This window comes from Pollicipes pollicipes, unplaced genomic scaffold (genome assembly GCF_011947565.3).
Source record: "Pollicipes pollicipes isolate AB1234 unplaced genomic scaffold, Ppol_2.1 Scaffold_4002;HRSCAF=4701_pilon_pilon_pilon, whole genome shotgun sequence".
In the NCBI taxonomy this organism is placed as follows: Eukaryota; Metazoa; Arthropoda; class Thecostraca; order Pollicipedomorpha; family Pollicipedidae; genus Pollicipes; species Pollicipes pollicipes.
The window spans coordinates 12,906,537-12,924,795 of NW_023596420.1; the positions used below are offsets into that span (position 1 = coordinate 12,906,537).

The 18,259-nt window shown below is 51.4% G+C and overlaps 2 protein-coding genes across 2 annotated transcripts in view; one reads left to right on the top strand and one right to left on the bottom strand.

Annotated features, from left to right (window-relative positions):
- Positions 1 to 7,563, top strand: part of LOC119094112 (skin secretory protein xP2-like) — a 22,517-nt gene extending 14,954 nt beyond the window's left edge. Inside the window, exons 5-6 of the mRNA XM_037217187.1 lie at positions 6,765 to 7,212; positions 7,550 to 7,563. Of these exons, the coding sequence (XP_037073082.1) occupies positions 6,765 to 7,212; positions 7,550 to 7,563 (462 nt within the window). The remainder of the gene's footprint in view (positions 1 to 6,764; positions 7,213 to 7,549) is intronic.
- Positions 7,564 to 8,402: 839 nt separating this feature from the next.
- Positions 8,403 to 13,663, bottom strand: LOC119094113 (uncharacterized). Its single transcript, XM_037217188.1, has 5 exons — positions 13,599 to 13,663; positions 12,956 to 13,144; positions 11,946 to 12,110; positions 11,272 to 11,306; positions 8,403 to 8,437 (listed from the first exon to the last, which is right to left on the bottom strand). Exons 2-5 carry the CDS (start codon positions 13,141 to 13,143, stop codon positions 8,403 to 8,405), a joined length of 423 nt encoding a protein of 140 aa, XP_037073083.1. The 5' UTR covers position 13,144; positions 13,599 to 13,663.
- Between the last annotated feature and the right edge of the window lie 4,596 nt (positions 13,664 to 18,259).

An 18,259-nucleotide genomic window follows, 5' to 3' on the forward strand; every position in this document is an offset into this window, starting at 1 on the left:
CTACAGCACACCAACTCCGGCCAGCTACAGCACCACAGCTCCCGCTCCACACAGCACACCGGCTCCGGCCAGGCATTACAGCACCACGGCTCCCACCTCCTACCACGTCCCATCAACTGAGAGCTATGCTGGCTCCGGTAGCAATGAGGCTCAGGCTTCTGATGTCTATGGTGCTTCTACTCACATCTGGTAGCTATAGCATCAACACGTCGATCTGTTCTCCTGCGTGTCCTCTTGCTTGTTTTATACATTAGTTAAAGGTGAGTTAAAGCGAAATATATTTTTTAGCCTGGACGAACACACACTGTGAAAACCGACCTGACTGATCAGCCAATAATACCACTCCTGACCAGCATGGGTGTGACGAGGGAGGCGCTGCCAGATGAAAAGGTTGTCAGCTGCCATCGTGTGGGTGATGCAAAAAAGCAGGGCAATGCAGACAGGCGTCTTTGGCAAAGCGCCGGATGGGACGGAAGGTGAAAACCAGAAAGTTCACTCAAGGAATGGTATGTCAGACTCCCCACGACCGAGAGCCAGGACGGCCACAATATTGGACGAATGTCCTCAAATGGGTCAGGAGCTGATGGACATTTTATAGCTGGTGCGCATGGTTACGACATGAAATACTTCTCTCACACAATTGGCCAATGTAATGGCACGGTTTTTTAGCCAGTTTTAAGGGCTGATGGCGTACCGCTCACTTACGGGTGCCAGATCTGATCTGCTTGCAAGCAGCTAGCATGTCGGCGACTATTTGTCAGCGAATGTCAGGCTGTACCATGCATAGTAAGGGTCTTATCCTTGATACAACAGCGCACGGTGGTGTGGCGCTCGCGGTACAGCACGGCCTCCCAAAATCAGCGGTCCCTTTCGACGTCGATGTGCGGGCAGTGGTCGTATCCGTTGACCTTGGCGCAATAAGAACCATCATAAGCTCTATCTCCGTCACTAAAACAGATACGCGTGCCGGCGTTTCAAAGGTTCGTTGATCAGTTGACGTGTCCGTGTCCGTTCTTCTTGGAGCCATCAATACGGGCTTCGTGGCACGGTACAAATGGCACGCTTATAACAGGAGAGGATGGCTGGAGAGCTTCCTAAAGAATAACAGGCCAGATCTTTTGAACATTCGAGATATGAGCCAAAAAGCGTGGGGTAGGTAGAAGCCGCGGGAGAATGTCACTGCTACGTCGGTAACACAGGCTGTTAGTCGAGTAGTACATCTCAGTCTGTCACGCGGCCGTGCACAAAACATTGGGCAAACGACGGCGTATGACAGTGCCGCGGTGGGCTGATGATCGCCGACTGGCTGTTCAGGACTAGGTGGTTCAGGGTTTCTGAAGGATCGTGCATGGCAGACAAAGCTGGTTGTACTCCTGAGAAGCCCGAACCGATGCGCGATGCGTGTGCTGTTGGAGCGATCCTGTACCGCGGCAGTCGCACGTGGGGATATTAGCCAGTTAACTCCTTGGATAGACGTATTGAGCCGAGTTTACCGGATGTTTGAATGGGTCTGTGCCATCACCTGGTTCAGTCTGTTGACTGCTGCCAAGCATTCAGCATGGAGTCAGCTCAAGCGGCTAGTGACACAAGCTGAGCTTTGGCTGATAGATGTCTACTGGGAGACTGGAGGTTTTCCGTGCGTGAAGAGTGCTCGGCAGGACTCGCATAAACGCTGCTAATTTTCAGCTCGCATGCAAGTCAAAGGTGGCTTCAAGAAACGGTATGGTCTTAGACAGATATTGATGGCAAAATGGCTGGCTTTGGCACACGTTTAGAATATATTGATAAGGACTTCTTGTTATTATTTTCTTAAAAACATTAAAAGGCATTGGCTTGCACTTCACAACAAGAGGGCAAATGATGCCACCAACAAACTATTTTGTACTATAACAATGCTTATATTGGCAATCACTACATCATGGATTATCCAAAGTGCAGCATCGATTAATTATAACTCGTTATGCTTGCACTGACCAAACGTGCCTCTCCTCAATAAAATTGATATATTTGAGCATACGAAGAGGGATTTGTGAATGATGGCAATGGTGAGCTGCAGTCAGGCAGGAAAACGAGGATTCGATAAAGATAGCATGTCTCGATTGGCAACAATGACTACAATTATATAGTCAGGCTTCACCATAAACAGGCAAAGACTCAGCCACTAATGCAAAGACGTGATTCTGAATTGCATGAGAGCAATCGGTTTTACCAATACAGACCTTCTTACTCGCACCTTACACCTTACAGACTTCCTTTACTCGCTGCAGATGCTTACAGAGCGCACCGTATTTTTATATTCTTCGCCTTTGACTGTACTGCAACGTTATCAAAAGACTTCCTCTCAGCACCCTTATTTAACAAATGTGTGCTATGCGATTTTTAACAGCTGGCGTCGCCCTGGCCATGCTCACTGTTATCATCGGCTTCACAACTAATGCAAACACGGACCTGATTAGCAGGTCAATGTGCATCACCGGCCGACCACCCTTGGCTGCACGGCGGCGCAATGTAAAGAAAGAGCGTTATCTCTGAGATTGGAGCGCACGGTGAGGTAGCTCTACTGGTACAACCGGTCCCAGCGAATTGCAAATTGTGGCCGCATTCGTTGATCTAGGTACGACGCGAGCCCCAAATTCTTGATCTTTCAGCGCAAGATCAGATGTGTGCGCGAATATTTCAAAGCCGCATTACCCAGTCGACGTGTCCATGCATTCTTTTTGGCCACCAGGATGCGAACAATTTGGCACATCTATGCACGAGAAATGCAATCAGAGTTCCAAAAAAGTGTCAAATAACCAGCATGATCGATATATTAGCTTCCTGCGGCTTTGTTTAATTAGACCTTACCCTGAGATAAATCTGAAATCTTTAATTAATATAAACTTAAGTTGTTCAGTGTATTAGCAAGAAACATTAGTCACACAGATAAGGCAGTAACATTAGCCTTATTCCTCGGAAAAACCAAGAGAATGGGAATGTGGTTAGGCTGATATCTCGGCAACATTCTTTTCTCCAAACAATAGGAAAAGAGAATTTAGAATTGCCTGCCTATGACCCCACCCAATTTTTAAAGCTTTTTAAGAGAAATCCAGAGTTTTTACAGGACACCAGCATTCAAGGGAGAAAACAAAGAGTAATTGCCAGTCATTACCAATATACGGTGCCTACCTAAGGATGAGAATGCCCGGACATACGTGTGCATGCAAACGAATTCAAGCGAATAGGCATCACGCATCACGCTTTATTCGAACATGCAAGCGAATTGAAGGAAACAGGCATCACACATCACACACCAATTATGCATGCAAACGATTTCTATTAAACAGGCATCGCACGTGACGCGTCAGGCATTACTTACACATGTAAAGAATTTTAAGCTAGCACACATCACACATAGAGCCGCATATCACGTTCGTAGAATTGGCCATGATGAGCCCCGTATGTCAAGATTTAGTTGCCGAATTTTTAAGAATAGATTCACTTATTTTCCGGTTTGGGTGGTCTTGTGCTCTGTAGATGACTTTGAGCTGTAAAAGGGGCATAGGGTCCATACTTCCCTCGATTTCAGCCTGAGCGGTTTTTGCCCAAAAAAATGGTCGCCGAAGGGGGTGCTCCCTGTTTTGTTTTCAGCATCTCGCAGGTGTTCGTTGTATCCCGAACGAATAGGGTGCATAGACTCCCAGACATAGACTATGGATTTTTTCACACAGGTTATACTTGACTTCGTAACCCACGTTTTTTGGGTGCAAACCCCTTGAGATTCAGAACTGTATAAATGACATATGTTGCCTCCCAAGCATTTGGGCTTCAAGATGGAAGGCTTCGCCAGAGAGTTTTGAAGCTTGTCATTTTTCCAAGCTATGCGCACGCGCAGTTTTGATTTTTTAACAATGTGTTTGATTTTCCAAAGCACATGCTCATATTTGTAAGGTAGCGTTAAGAATCTGTCTTCCAATAGGACGTGTTCCTGCCTTCTACCACCCATCACCCCACGAGCTCTAGACTGCTTTACGTATTCCAACATTCTAACTAAAAGTTGGGGAGAATATCCGTTGCGCAACAGCAAAGCCCATACTTTGTTTATGCTCTTTCTTTCTTTTTCACAGCTTGATGAGTTGTTAAGGGACCTATGGAACATGTTACGAATCATGCTGTGCTCGGCGGAAATTGGATGCGCAGATTTTCTACGTTTCTAACGTTGTGTGGTTGTTGCTCCTTTACGCCGTCGCTAGCGTATCCAAATATGGGACCCCCGTTCCGCCCCCTGTATTGTTCCATCGTAAAAGCTCGATTTTGATGCTGGTTATTCATGAGCATTAGCATTAGTGTAGGCAGAATGTTGGAAGAGGTAAAAGTCTAGAACGCGTGAGGGGGTGGGTGGTAGGATGCGGGAACACGTCCTATCGGAAGACGGATTCTTAACGTTGCCTTACATAGATGAGCATTCGCTCTGGAAAATCAAACACACTGTTAAAAAATCAAAACTGCCCGTGCGCATGGCTTGGAAACAACGACAGCAAGCTTCAAAACTCTCTGGCGAAACCTTCCATCTTGAAGCCCAAATGCCTGGCTGGCAACAGATGTCATTTATGCAGTTATAGGTTTAAGGGGGTTTGCGCGCAAAAAAAACGTGGTATACGAAATCAAGTGTAAACTGTGTGAAAAACATCCATAGTCTATGTCGAGGAGTCCATGCACCCTATTCGTTTCAGATATAATGGACACCTTCGAGTCGCTAAAGACAAAACAGGAAACACCCCTTCGGCGACCATTTTTTGGCAAAACACGCTCAGGCTGATATCGAGGGAAATATGGACCCTATGCCCCTTTTACAGCTCAAAGTCATCTACAGAGCACACGACCACCCAGGCAGGAACATAAGCGAATCCGTTCTTATAAAGTCGGCGATTAAATCTTAACATACGGGGCTCATCATGGCAAATTATGCGGACGCGATATGTGCCTCTATGTGTGATGTGTGCTAGCATAAAATCATTTACTTGTATAAGTGATGTCTGACGTGTCACGTACGATGCCTGTTTAATCGAAATTGCTTGCATGCATAATTGGTGCGTGATGTGTGATGCCTGTTTCCCCCAACTCGCTTGCATGTTCGAATGAAGCGTGATGCGTGACGCCTACTTGCTTGAATTCGTTTGCATGTACACGTATGTCCGGGCATTCTAACTCTTAGATAGACACTATATCTTGGTAATGGCTGGCACTCGCTCTTTGTTTAATTCCCGGAATGTTGTCCTGTAAAATCTCTGGCTTGCTCTTTCCAAAAAAAAGATAAAGTAGAATCATCGCCAGGTAGTTTTGAATTCACTCCTGCTATTGTTTCGAGAAAGGCGTGCTGCCGAAATATCAACCTAACTATATCTCCATTCTCTTGGTTTTTCCGAGGAATAAGGCTAAGACTACTGTCTTATCAATATAAACTGATTCCAATGGTAGAATACTTTCCAGAGCCGCCATGCTCGTTGCAGATGCCTGAACGTGTGCACCAGGCGTGCACCTGGTGTGCACCAGGAATGAGTTCCCAGGCACAGGAAGTAGAGCACCATTATTCATTTTTGAGGCAATATATCTGCACATGAGAATCTACCCAAAAAGAAGCAGTGAGTCCCATGTGAGACACAATGCATAGCGTTGACAGTAACTCAATATGACTGACTTCGAACACATTACAGCGCACGCTGACTTTCAAATGGCGAAGAGCAGCGGAGAATCAGAACTAACGGCTGGATTGACACGTCGTAATGGACGATGTGCAAAGATGTAGCAGATGTTCGCATGGCCAGGTTCTTTTGGACCAGATTCTCCAGTTGAAGAATATTGTCCAACCTTGTTCACACTGTGCCAACAAACGTACTAACACACCACCCCCCTGCAAGCTAGGGCAAGCATGCCGTTGTGAGGTCCATCGTGACAGCTCAGGATTTTTTTCTACAGTGTACACAGCCGTGTTCCTGACCACTGCCTATGGTACCGGCTGAACAGCAGGTCCTGCCGACTTCCTATGCCGTTTTGCAGGTCACAGTGCAGGAGGGCAGCGCCGATGAAGTGGCTCACACCGGCCTGGCGCCACTAACTTTCCGACTGTCCGAATCCAATGTCTGGGCGTTGTGACACTGCGGTTTGCCGGCGGCTGCTTCGGACCCTGGTGACGGCGGCGACTCTCTGACCACTAGGGTGGGATCGTCACGTCTGGACAGCTCCCGCGGTGTGCCGTATAAATGCTTGCCACGGAACGTGTCCGGTACCACTGCCCAACAGCCGACAGGAGAACAACAATGTACCTGGTGAGTGCGTCCACTTATGATGTAATGATCGCCGTGAGCAAGTCATGACACATCCAAGCATATTTTGTCCAGTCCCTCTTTTTGTCACGCGTTGTGCTTCTGCGCATTTATGCTGCGACATGTCATATTTACAGGTGGTGAGATTCCCCTAAAAATGTGACGAAACATGGCATCGAACTGAAATCCATAGCTGCTGTGTGTGCGTCATTCCTGGCATGACGCGGTATTGGTAAACAAACGCGGATGGCTGTTACTATCTTCAAATCAGCCGAAAGAACATCACGCACTAGCGCTTTTAAGTAGACGTCACTTGAGACGCGCATTTTGTACACATGCCGGTCTTTACAACGCTTGAACAAAAGCAACATCAAAGCTGCAAGGCCCGCCTTTCTTCAGTTGCCAAGCCATGTTCCGATAGCGGGCAATGCTCGTTCCCACGCCGTGTGTCTCCTCGGACAGCTGGTGGCCGCCTGTCTGGCCGCGCTGGTCCGTGCCGAGGGCTCGGCCCTCGCCGACCCACACCAACCGCCGGCCGCCCACACGGCCGGCGAGCACGGCCGCTACGCCCACTACGCCATCGTCAGCCAGGAGCACGTGCAGCCGGGCGACGGCTCGTACCAGTCGAGCTTCCAGACGGAGAACGGCATCTACCGTGCCGAGAACGGCAGCCCCCGACCCGGCTACGGCGCCGGTGAGCACGGCCAGCCCGCCGGCGGCTACGTCCACCAGGGCAGCTGGAGCTACACCGACGACTACGGCCAGCCGGTGAAGGTGGACTTCGTGGCCGACGAGAACGGCTACCGGCCCAACAGCGACATCCTGTCGACACCGGTGCCGACTCAGTACCCGCTGCCCGTGGTGCCTCAGGTGTACCAGGGCGAGGGGGCGCACGGCCCGGCGGCGTCCAGTTACGAGGCTCCAGCTCCTGCCCGCCACAATAAGGCCGCTACCGCCACCTACAGCGGCCCAGCTGTCGTCACCTACAGCGGCCCAGCTGATGCCACCTACTCAGGCCTAGATCTCGCTAGCTACAGCGGCCCAGCTCCCGCTAGATATAGCAGGTCACTTCCTCCCCGCTGCAGTGCCACAGCTTCCCTTAGTGTGAAGCATAAACGTTCCGCTGGCTACAGCACCACAGCTCCTGCTAGCTACAGTAGTGCGGCTCCTTCAACCTATAATGCCCCAGTTTCCAACAGCTTCAAACATAGACGTCCCGCTAGCTACGGCGGCCCGTCCCCCGCCAGCTACAGTGGCCTAGCTTCCACTGGCTACAGCGGCCCAGCTCCTGTTGGCTACAGCAGCCAAGCTCCCGCTAGCTATAGTGTCCCACCTTCCGTTAGCTACAGCGGCCTACCTTCCACTAGCCACAGCGGCGTAGCTCCGGCTACCTACAGTGTCCCACCTTCCGTTGGCTATAGCGGCCTAGCTTCCGCTAGCCACAGCGGCGTAGCCCCGCTATAGCGGCCTAGCTTCCGCTTGCCACAGCGGCGTAGCCCCGGCTACCTACAGTGTCCCACCTTCCGTTGGCTATAGCGGCCCAGCTTCCGCTAGCCACAGCGGCGTAGCCCCGGCTACCTACAGTGTTCCACCTTCCGTTAGCTATAGCGGCCTAGCTTCCACTAGCTACAGCGGCTCAGCTCCCGCTAGTTACAGCAGCCCTGCTCCTGTTGGCTACGGCGGCCCAGCTCCCGCCGGCTACAGCGGCCTAGCTTCCGCTAGCTACAGCGACCCAGCTCCCGCTAGCTACAAGGGCCCTGCTCCTGTTGGCTACAGCGGCCCAACTCCCGCTGGCTACAGCGGCCCAGCTCCCGCTAGGTACAGCGGCTCTGCTCCCGCCAGTCACAGCGGCACCGCTCCTGTTAGCTACAACGGCCTAGCTTCCGCTAGGTACAGTAGCTCAGACCCTTCAAGCTACAGTGCCATAGTTTCCAAGGGCTTCGAGCATGGACGTCTCACTAGCTAGTGCCCCAGCTCCCGCTAGCTACAGTGGCCCAACTCCCGCTGGCTACAGCAGGCCAGCTTCTTCAGTCTATAGTTCCCCAGCTTCCACAGGCTTCAAGCATGAATATCCCGCTAGCTACAGCAGCCCAGCTCCCGTTAGCCACCGTAGTCCAGGTAGCCCAGGTACGCAGCTACAATGCCCCAGGTTCCAACGGCTTCAAGCACGGACGTATCGCTCGCTACAGCACGCCAGTTCCCGCTAGTCACAGCACCCGAACTTCTACCAGTTACATCAGCTCGGTCCCCGCTAGCTACAGAAGCTCGGTTCGTTCTAGCTACAGGGCTCCGGCTCCCACCAGCTACAGTACGCCTGCTGCTGCCAGATATAGCACCTCGGTTTCCTCCGACTGCAGTACTTCGGCTACCTCCAGCTACAGCACCCTAGCTCCCACCGGCTACAGCATCCTAGCTCCCGCCGGCTACAGCACCCTAGCTCCCGCCGGCTACAGCACCCCGGCTCCCGCCGGCTACAGCACCCTACCTCCCGCCAGCTACAGCACCCCGGCTCCCGCCGGCTACAGCACCCTACCTCCTGCCGGCTACAGCACCACGACTTTCCCCGGCTACAGCACCCCGACTCCAGTCAGCTACAGTACCCCGATTCTCATCGGCTACAACTCCCGGGCTACCGCCGGCCACAGCTCCCTGGTTTCTGCCAGCTACGACACCCCGGCTTCTGCTTCTTACAACACTCCGGCTTCCGTTGGCTACAGTACTTCGGCTCCCGCCGGCTACAGCACCCTGGCTCCCACCAGCTACAGCACCCCTGCCTCTGCTTCTTACAACACTCTGGCTCCCGCCGGCTACAGTACCTCGGCTCCCGCCGGCTACAGCGTCCCGGCTTCCGCCAGCTACAGCACCCCTGCCTCTGCTTCTTACAGCACTCTGGCTCCCGCCGGCTACAGCGCCCCGGCTTCCGCCAGCTACAGCACCCCAGCTCCCACCAGCTACAGCTCTCCTGCTCCCGCCGGTTATCAGGCGCCAGCTGCCGTCCGCGTGAGGTCTCGAGGTCACGCCGGACACAGCACTTCGACTCCGGACAGTCACCACGTCCCAGCTCCTGACAACTATGCCGACCCCGGTCGCCATGACGCTTAGGCTTCTAATACCTCTGGTACTCCTGCTCGTAATTGACATGCGTGACCAACGTACTGAGCGTTCCTCTTTGTTTATGTTGCGTACTTAATGACGTGTTTGTGGGCTATCGAAATACATTTGTCCAACCCTATCCAACATACATTTGAAGCCGGGTGAATGACTAATGGTCACGATGCAATGCAGTCTGAGCACTGGTACCACTGAGCCGTCTTCCACGGAATGGGGCGAAAAAGGCGATCATAATACTTCTAGTGTTTAATTGCTTTGATGTGCATGGGGCCAAATACTAAGATGGTGTAGTTATAAATATTTCTTAACTTTTTCCAATGCGTTTGATCATGCTTAAATGTTTGCTTTTCTCTAAGATTAACAGATTACAGTCCGGTAGTGATTACTTTCCCTACTAAGCCACGCACCGTAATGCCTTTAAATGGGCAGTTCGCAAAAATGGGTAGCGTGCCTCGCAATTTCTGTCAGCGAAATTAATGGCTAGGCATTCACCCATGATACTGGTAACCTTCCCAACGTATCGTATAACAACACAGATCTACAGTTCAACAGTTCGACAACTATATTTTTAACGGTTAAAACGCGCACGCAATGTATTCGAGAGGCACAACACACCTGTTACCTTGGGTCCTTTCGGGAAGCTCTTGACGCGGCGACCGGAGCAGATAGTGCTTTTCGGCGTAATTATCGTATCGCCCGCGTGTCTTCCTTGTAGTCATGGGATCCCATCGCGCTGAAGGACATCAGACGGCTTAACATTTCACGTTGTAGACAGAGAATCTGACCATGAGGGCAGGTAACCTATCGATGCGCGGGCCTGGGCAGTCAAACCGGTCTTCTTGCAATCACCTCTCAGCGGATCCTAAGCTGGAACTGGTCCAGAAAGACTGTCAATGTCCGCTGATATGCTTCGAAGCTTTCGTTGATCTCCGTGCTGTTAGGTTATGTCACGCCACGTTACAGCCAGTGATAAAGTTTTCTGGCATATTTAGGCACAAGCTGGGTCACCCAAATTTTGTGAAAATGGTCTGGCATATTGCGTGAAACGTACAACATCCTTGCTCCGCATGTGCAACAGCGTGGTGCACGTAAAGGGCTCAATACTAAGAGTGCTGAGTCTTAGAAAACACGTCATGATTGTAAAAAGAATCCCCGTTTTGTAAATCTACTTCACTCAATACGTGTGTTTTTCCTTTGACGACGCCTTTCATAATGATTATGATGGTATTTTTATTTTTGCTTATCTGTTTCAGAGCTTGGAAACACGCATACTCAGTTTTCCTAACCAGTTTCGTTAACTAGCAATCGCTTTTATGAATCTAACCCTCTTCGGTTCAGTCGGCAGCCATACACTTACAAGCTTCTTCTGTATGACGTATGTATTTGTTTCAAATGCGAGACCGATTACAGGTATGATTATCACTGCTGGTCAATGACTACATCTAAGACAAAAATGCCGTGCAAGCCCTAAATGCATCTTTAGCTATTGCCATATCCATATTGTTGCATTGCATGTGGCTGGCACGTTTCTTCACCAGCAGGTGCCATCGCAAGAGGAAAGATCTCCGCACTAAGCTATTCTGACCAGACAGAGTCGCGAGTGATACGGTGATCAAGGTCATGATCCAGGGCGTCCTCTCGACCAGCCTCAGCGCCTCCCCTGGAGTTCATCGGCTGATCGCCGGTCGGCTGGCCCGCTGCGCCGGCGCTCAGTCGTCCCGCTGCTCCTCGGCGGCGCGCAGCCGGACCAGCAGCTGCTGCGGCTCGGCCGGGCAGCTGGGCAGCTGGCAGGCGCGTCGGTCGCCGCCGCTGCGCAGGCCGCGCACCGCCGCCGCCAGGTACACGCCGCGGGCGGAGCCGGGCTCACCCGCCCGGCCCGCCAGCGCGTCCTCCCTGCGGGCAGGGGGGGGGGGGAGTGTGGGGCCTCTCTGGTGGGTCACATGTCAGGTGGGAGAGGTAGCGGACTGTAGGGGTATGGCTCAGTTGAGCGGAACAGCCCAGCCCTGGCCCCTGACTCCGGCAGGGGTCAAGGTTAGGGGAGACCCTCCAACTTACCCAGGCAGGGGTCAGATGAGAGAGGTCACGAGGGTCAGGTGGAAAAGCCGCGTTACAGGGGCCACGCGCTGGATTAGAGCACCTCCCTCATGGACTAAGGGTTAGATGAGAGTCGTCTTGCCGCAGTCATGGGTCAGATGAGCTATGGAGCATGCAGAGGTAGCCATGGTCGTCTCAGAGAGGTTTGCAACAGAAAACAAGAGTTTTATTCATTGGAGTCTGCCTACCCGTGGTAAAAAGCATGTTCAACGTCAGAAAGCTGATAAATGACGCATGTGACGCATAAGCGATCTCCCATCAAAGGAATCAACAAAATATAAAAATGATAAACCCATGCATGGTTTGGAAAAATCGAAGTGCTTTCACAGTGTAGCGCAGCTGCCACATCATCCCGGTGGATACGGTAAGTAAGCGAGATCGATGATTCTCTCACGACAGAAGAGGCCTTGCTCACAGCCGTTGCCGTTGGACACGTACATGAGGAGGTCGGCGATGTCCCGCTCCTCCTCAGCCAGCTGGTCCTCCTTGCGGGCCATCATGTCGCACACCCACTTCTCCATGCAGCGCTCCGTGTCCATCCGGTTGATCATGTTGAACAGCTCCATCTCCTCCGCGATCTCCTCATTCTCGGAGACGTCGCGTCTGGGGTAGGCAGACATGAGCGGCGGGGCAATGAGCGCCCTCATGGCCAGGCGTGGCGAGGTGATTAGCTGTTCAGCTCGGTGTACCACTGGATGTACCAAACTGGGAACAGCTGGTGATCGGGCCCAGACGGCGATTTGACTGACATCTCACGGCCTGTTTGTGTTTCTACCTCAGACAACCGTTACTCGCGCTGAGACTGCATTGCTTCTTTCACTGTTTCCCAGACAGGAACACGACTATCCCCAGCACAGTGAGACCTGGTGGACCGTTACGGGACTCACGCTCCTTCACGCTGTGCCGACGCCGAGGAAACACAAACACCTGCTCTGGACTGACGCTTATAACCGTTCTGCATCAGCATCACACTGAGCCCGAGTCCCTGCAGGAGGAGCCGTTTCTCCTGACCTGCCTCGAAACGGCCCCCCACGGAGGAAAACCGTTACAAGGCACGTTGCGAGCGTACTCACATGACACAATTTGGCGCCTCACGAACGAACATCGTCACAAGGCGCGCTGTGGGCGTACTCACATGACACAATTTGGCGCCTCACGAAGCAAGATCGTCAGAAGGCACGTTGTGAGCGCACTCACATGACACAATTTGGCGCCTCACGAAGGAACGTCGTCACAAGGCGCGCTGTGGGCGTACTCACATGACACAATTTGGCGCCTCACGAAGCAAGATCGTCAGAAGGCACGTTGTGGGCGTACTCACATGACACAATTTGGCGCCTCACGAAGGAAGACCGCCAGAAGGCACGTTGTGAGCGTACTCACATGACACTATTTGGCGCTTCACGGAGGGGACCCAGGAGACCAGCACGCGGCGGATTCGCTCTCACCTGCCGCGAGCCAGTGCGGCTCCGAAGAGTGTGCCGGCGCCGAAGACGAGACCGGCCGCAGCCAGGCGGCGGAGACCGCGGCCGCGGCCGCCACCTCTGCTGTAGGAGCGACCGCGGCGGTACTGGCCGCTGGCCGGCAGCAGCAGCAGCAGGCTGGCCAGCAACGCCACCGTCAGCGTCAGCTTCATCCTGACGCGGAAGCGCGCAGCGCGGTCAGTTGCGTTCAAGAGGCCACCTCTGGAGGGGCTGTGTCACATTCGAGCCCGGGCAGCAGTGGGTGTGGGTAATTGTGGGTGAAGGAGTTGAGGCAACTGGCTTTTGATTGAAGAACGCCAGAATCATCTTCAGCCTAAAACAAATTTAGCCTGAAATTTTTTCAAAGTATGTGGTAGGGTGATGCTGATAACTACAGTCATAAATGCGTGCGTACGTCGTAAATGGTCGACGATTGAAATATCAGAGCATGAGGACGAAATGAAGCATTTAACGTTAAAATTCGCAGCATACAGCTGGTGAAGTAAATCACAAACATCTTAAAGTTGCATCCATGCAGAACAACACCTTTTGAAACGCTAAAATCAAAATCTGTGGCCAACGTGCTTAACCTCAGATCTCCGTTCAGCCCGATAGCAGATGGTCTCACCTGTAGTGCGTGTGTGGCGAGTTCTCGGGGAAGTGGTGAGACTCCACGTCGCGTCATTTTTATAGTCGAGCCGAAGGCAGCAGGACCCTAATTGATTTGACCGGAACGGCTTTGTTTTCCCTGGCGCCCGTGTTCACCTTGACGTTCCGCCGGGCGCGGCCCATGCTATTATGTAACTTCGCTTGACTGAGTTTGGCGGTGTTCGGCGAACACGCACTGGCTAATCGCATTCCTGTGTCGGCGGACACTGACGAGAGGTGTTCGACAGTTGGAGCTGTCGAGCGCTTAACAGTGGTCCATGTCTGGCGGCATGGACCACTGACAAGCGCGTCCAGGGCCTGAAGGTCGGCTGTCTGCCTACTTCATAATAGTGCCGACTCATTCATAACGAGAGAGCCCGGAGGATGTGCTTGTTTTTGCGTCAGCTAAGAAGAAACTTGTAGCTTCATCGGCCCGACCTGCACCGGTCAGCCAATGTTCTGAATTGCCTCATTCCTGCACTACTATTCGTATCCTTACACATTCTGCACCCACGCGCATGCCGTGTTCTTTACAGGCTGTTTTGCGATGCATGCAGCAGACAAACCAACAGACAGACGGACAAGACAGACAGAAAGGCAGACAGACAGACAGAAAGGCAGACAGACAGACAGAAAGGCAGGCAGACAGACAGACCGACAGACGGACAGACAGACAGAACAAACAACTTGTTTGATCAGGCGTTGTTTCCCTGAGGAAGGAATCAACCACGAAAATTGCAACATTTCTCAGAAAAACCGTGGGCGGAGGCCAGCATAGACTTGGACCGCCTCGGATTGCAGTGGCGCGGCACCGAAGCGATCTGACCGAGAGATAGAAATGTGCAATGACGATAGCAGAAATGCTTGTCTTCGTGTGCGATGGCTCATGTAAACGCATGCACAAAGCCATCAGTGCTCACCAACCGGACCAGATCAGGACGTGAGACCAGTTATGTGGTGTAGGCCGGCACTATTGCCGTCACCCTATTGTTAGCTTAGCATCTTTCAGCTTACAGGTTTTCCGGAAAGTAACAGAAAAGTGCGCAATATCATCTTTTCAAAACTATTCCTGTATGCCCCGTCTTTGTCAAAATATCCCTCGCTACCGATATACATTTGGCAATGGAAGCATGTGGACACCCTTGCTCGATCAATCGTGACCATTACGCAGCCACAAACTTCACGTTTCATTACGACATAGCCAGCACTGGAAAAACTGAATGCAAACTTATCCGGCTCGCCGGCTGAACACGGCGCTAAACTCGGCGAATTTCGGTGGTTTGATTGACAAGAGGCTGCAGAAAAAGCAAAATCTTACTGTTTCTCCACCGGACTTAAAAAATTACCTGGACTATGGGTTTGGCATCGTCGCACCGTGATGGCACCTTGAAAAGCATGGCGCTGTTATGGCGATGTGGATCCAGTGGGTCATGGGGTCAGGTGGTTCTGAGGCCTGACCTGCCTTGGATTCAACGGTGAACGACCTCGGTGTTGCGAACTTGAATCCATGCGTCCCGTGGCGATTTCTCGGTGAGTGCATTTCTCGCATCGATTTCACGGTGCCACGAGGATCCGACAAACATTGTTTGTGCGGTGGCTGTGATGAGCGATCCTCCACACATGACCGGGCCGGGTGGCATGTTTGTTTCACCAACTGAGAAGCATGTTTGCAGTCAAGCCTGCGATGAGATCGTTATTTAACAAACAAAAAAAAAACAACAACTCAGCGCGTAAAGGGCCAGATGGCGTTCCTAACTGCCTTTTGATGAAAAAAGGCATGTTTTCATTTGACAGCTCCCGAGCGCTGCTTCAAATGCAATATTACACGGTGTCGAATGCTGTTGCTCATTTTGTCTGTCACAATATCTTACCGATGAAAACTGTTTGCCAAGTTGACCAATGCCGTAACGTTGAAAAGTAACTTTCAAGCCACAGCGCATTTTCATTTCGTGGCTAATCTGCTTATGGTAGCCGCCGCAAGAAAGATTACGCCAAAACCTTTAAACCTGGTTGATATTATGCAGATATCAATATATATATATATATATATATATATATATATATATATATATATATATATATATATATATATATATATATATATATATATATATATATATATATATGGTTGGGAAACTTGACATATGTAGGCACAAAAACAAGTGTAGGCACAAAAAGGCCCTTGGAACCCTAGAGATTTTGCACATTATATTCCAGTTTTCCTGAATGATGGTTCTGAAAGAAAAGCTTGCGCACAGTTGCGTTTATGCCGCATTTGTTCGTGCCTCCGCGTCGTATTGCGGGCGCGGCGCTGACAGTCAGCTGAGTGTTCGCGCCGCCGCGACCGAGCTGTTGTGTACGGGTGCGGTGGGTGTACATCCTCTGTGCATGCATGAAGAAACGACCGTTAAAACGGTGGTGGATGCATTACCGAGCTTAGCATGCTCTATGTAGTCCTCCGCTTGTCGCTTAGAGTTTCTGCGTTGTCCTCTTTTTGCTCTGCGTGCATTGAAACGTAGCTTACAACCTCCCGAAAGCTTGGGGCACTGCCTTGGCCGAATAGATCACTTACTGGTTTTAACACCCAAAACCTGGGTGCCGTTGGCCTCATTTCAGAGTATGCAGCTGACTGGTTTGTGTTTCGCGGCTCCAGCTCAGTTGAGTTTATGCAATCTGCATGACGAAGCTGACCACGCTATCAGACGCAGCACATAAAACAACTTAACGACTTAAGAAAACATGAATTTGATGTAAGAAAGACATTCAGTTCCTTGTTTTTCGGTATTATGTGAAGAAAACTCTTGTGTTGAGTTAACGACCTTCAGTATCCTGGGAGGCACTGGTTAAACGACGTTGGAATACTAAATGACCGCAAATGCTATATTAAACGCACTCAGTATTTCGGGCTGTGCTCATTCTCAAGCTCAGCACCCATTGCTCATCTTCAAGCGAACTGACCGAGAGATATGGATGTGAAATCGCATCGGCAGCAGTGCCGATGCGATTGCCAATGCCCCCTGCGTGATAGCTCGTGTGCGCGCGGGCAACACATCGTTAACTATGAAACCACCATGCTGTTTCTTGGGGATGATCACAACGCAAAATATTGGGCATTGTCGATACAATCACTTTTAGCATTACGACGTGTTTTAACCAGTAACTCCTGTTATATTGAAGATGATTAACTCAACATAAAAAATAATCTGAAAAACATGATACTGTTCCGTTCAGCCGTTCTACAACATTATTGACACTTTTGAGGACATTCACGCTCACTACAAGGCACGGCGAGCCGAAGTGTAATCCTAAATGCCCCCTCCCACGGATGTAAAAGACGGACGCATAATTACACAAAAGACTCGTCTGCCGCGCTCTCGGATTTCCCAAGAATTCGGAACGGCGAGATGGTCGGAATTCCCGCCCAGCCGCAGGCTTGACGGAAAACCCGCACTTTCGGGACGTGACGCGACAGAAAAACATCAGGCCCCGACTGGAATCTGGGCTGTGCGACCGGGGGTGTTCCAGCTCGCTGAAATCCTCGGCTAAGACCAGACCACACCTTCGCCTGGCCGTTGTGCGCTGTTCATAAAAAGGCGATGTATTCCTCAAATGATGCACTTCCGGCCAGAGACTAGTCCGGCGGGAACCTAGCTGACGCCGACCGAAGCCAGCAAGTTTGCACAGACAGGTGGATTGCCGTGGTGATGCCCCCCCCCCCCTCCCCCCGCTGGAATGCTGCGTCGCCGGCCGGCCGCCGAGAAGGGAGGGGGATCGCTGCCGACGGCGGTTCTGCGCTCCGCCGGGTCTACCGGCGATCAAACGGTCACTGCCAAGGTCGGCAATTAGCGTTTTTTGTTGTGGCACTAGCACGAGCCTACGACAGGCTGAATAGCCGGCGCCGAGAGGCCCCACTTTACTGCATTCTGGGTAGGCGACGCCGTGTCGTCATCATGGGGCTAAATTATATGACACCAACGCTACGGCGACGTGAAAAAGCTGTTCTTTGAGGCTGGTTTAAACACAAAATTTCCATAAACTGGACTTGTTCGACCTAGCACATTCAATGAAGCATTTCCAGGTGAAGAACGGCGTTGGTTTGCGCCAGAGATACAAAATGATTTCTGGAATGTGCGTCCCAACTACCCCCGTCAAAGGGATGGGGTAATCCATTCACTAGTGATTTATTCCGAAGATCTCTAGCCGTAAGTGCTTAGAAACAGCCAGTGTAAAAAGCACAACATACAACAACAAAAACAACATAGGGTGGGGATGAGAAACGGCGGGCCAGACAGGCTCACAGCACTTTGGGACGCGCAATGAGAAGTTGAAATGCACATCCTGTAGCCTTAGGAGGGGCGTTGTCAGGGCGGATGCAGAGTTGGCCTGCCCTGATGGGGGTAGTGAGTGGTGAACCACGGGAGGTATAAATGCAGCGCGCCATTTTAGTTCAAGATAGCAGACTTTCCTATAAAATAATACTATATTTGCCAAGTTTTAAAACTTCTGCCGGACAAAAAGCCTTGGCCCATATATCAGCTCGGAAACTGTCTTGAGAGTATATTAGGGTAGCCGGGGCATTATTGCCGGCGTGAACTTTCACCTAAACCATCTGACATTATGGATGTGCAAGTTAACCAGCAT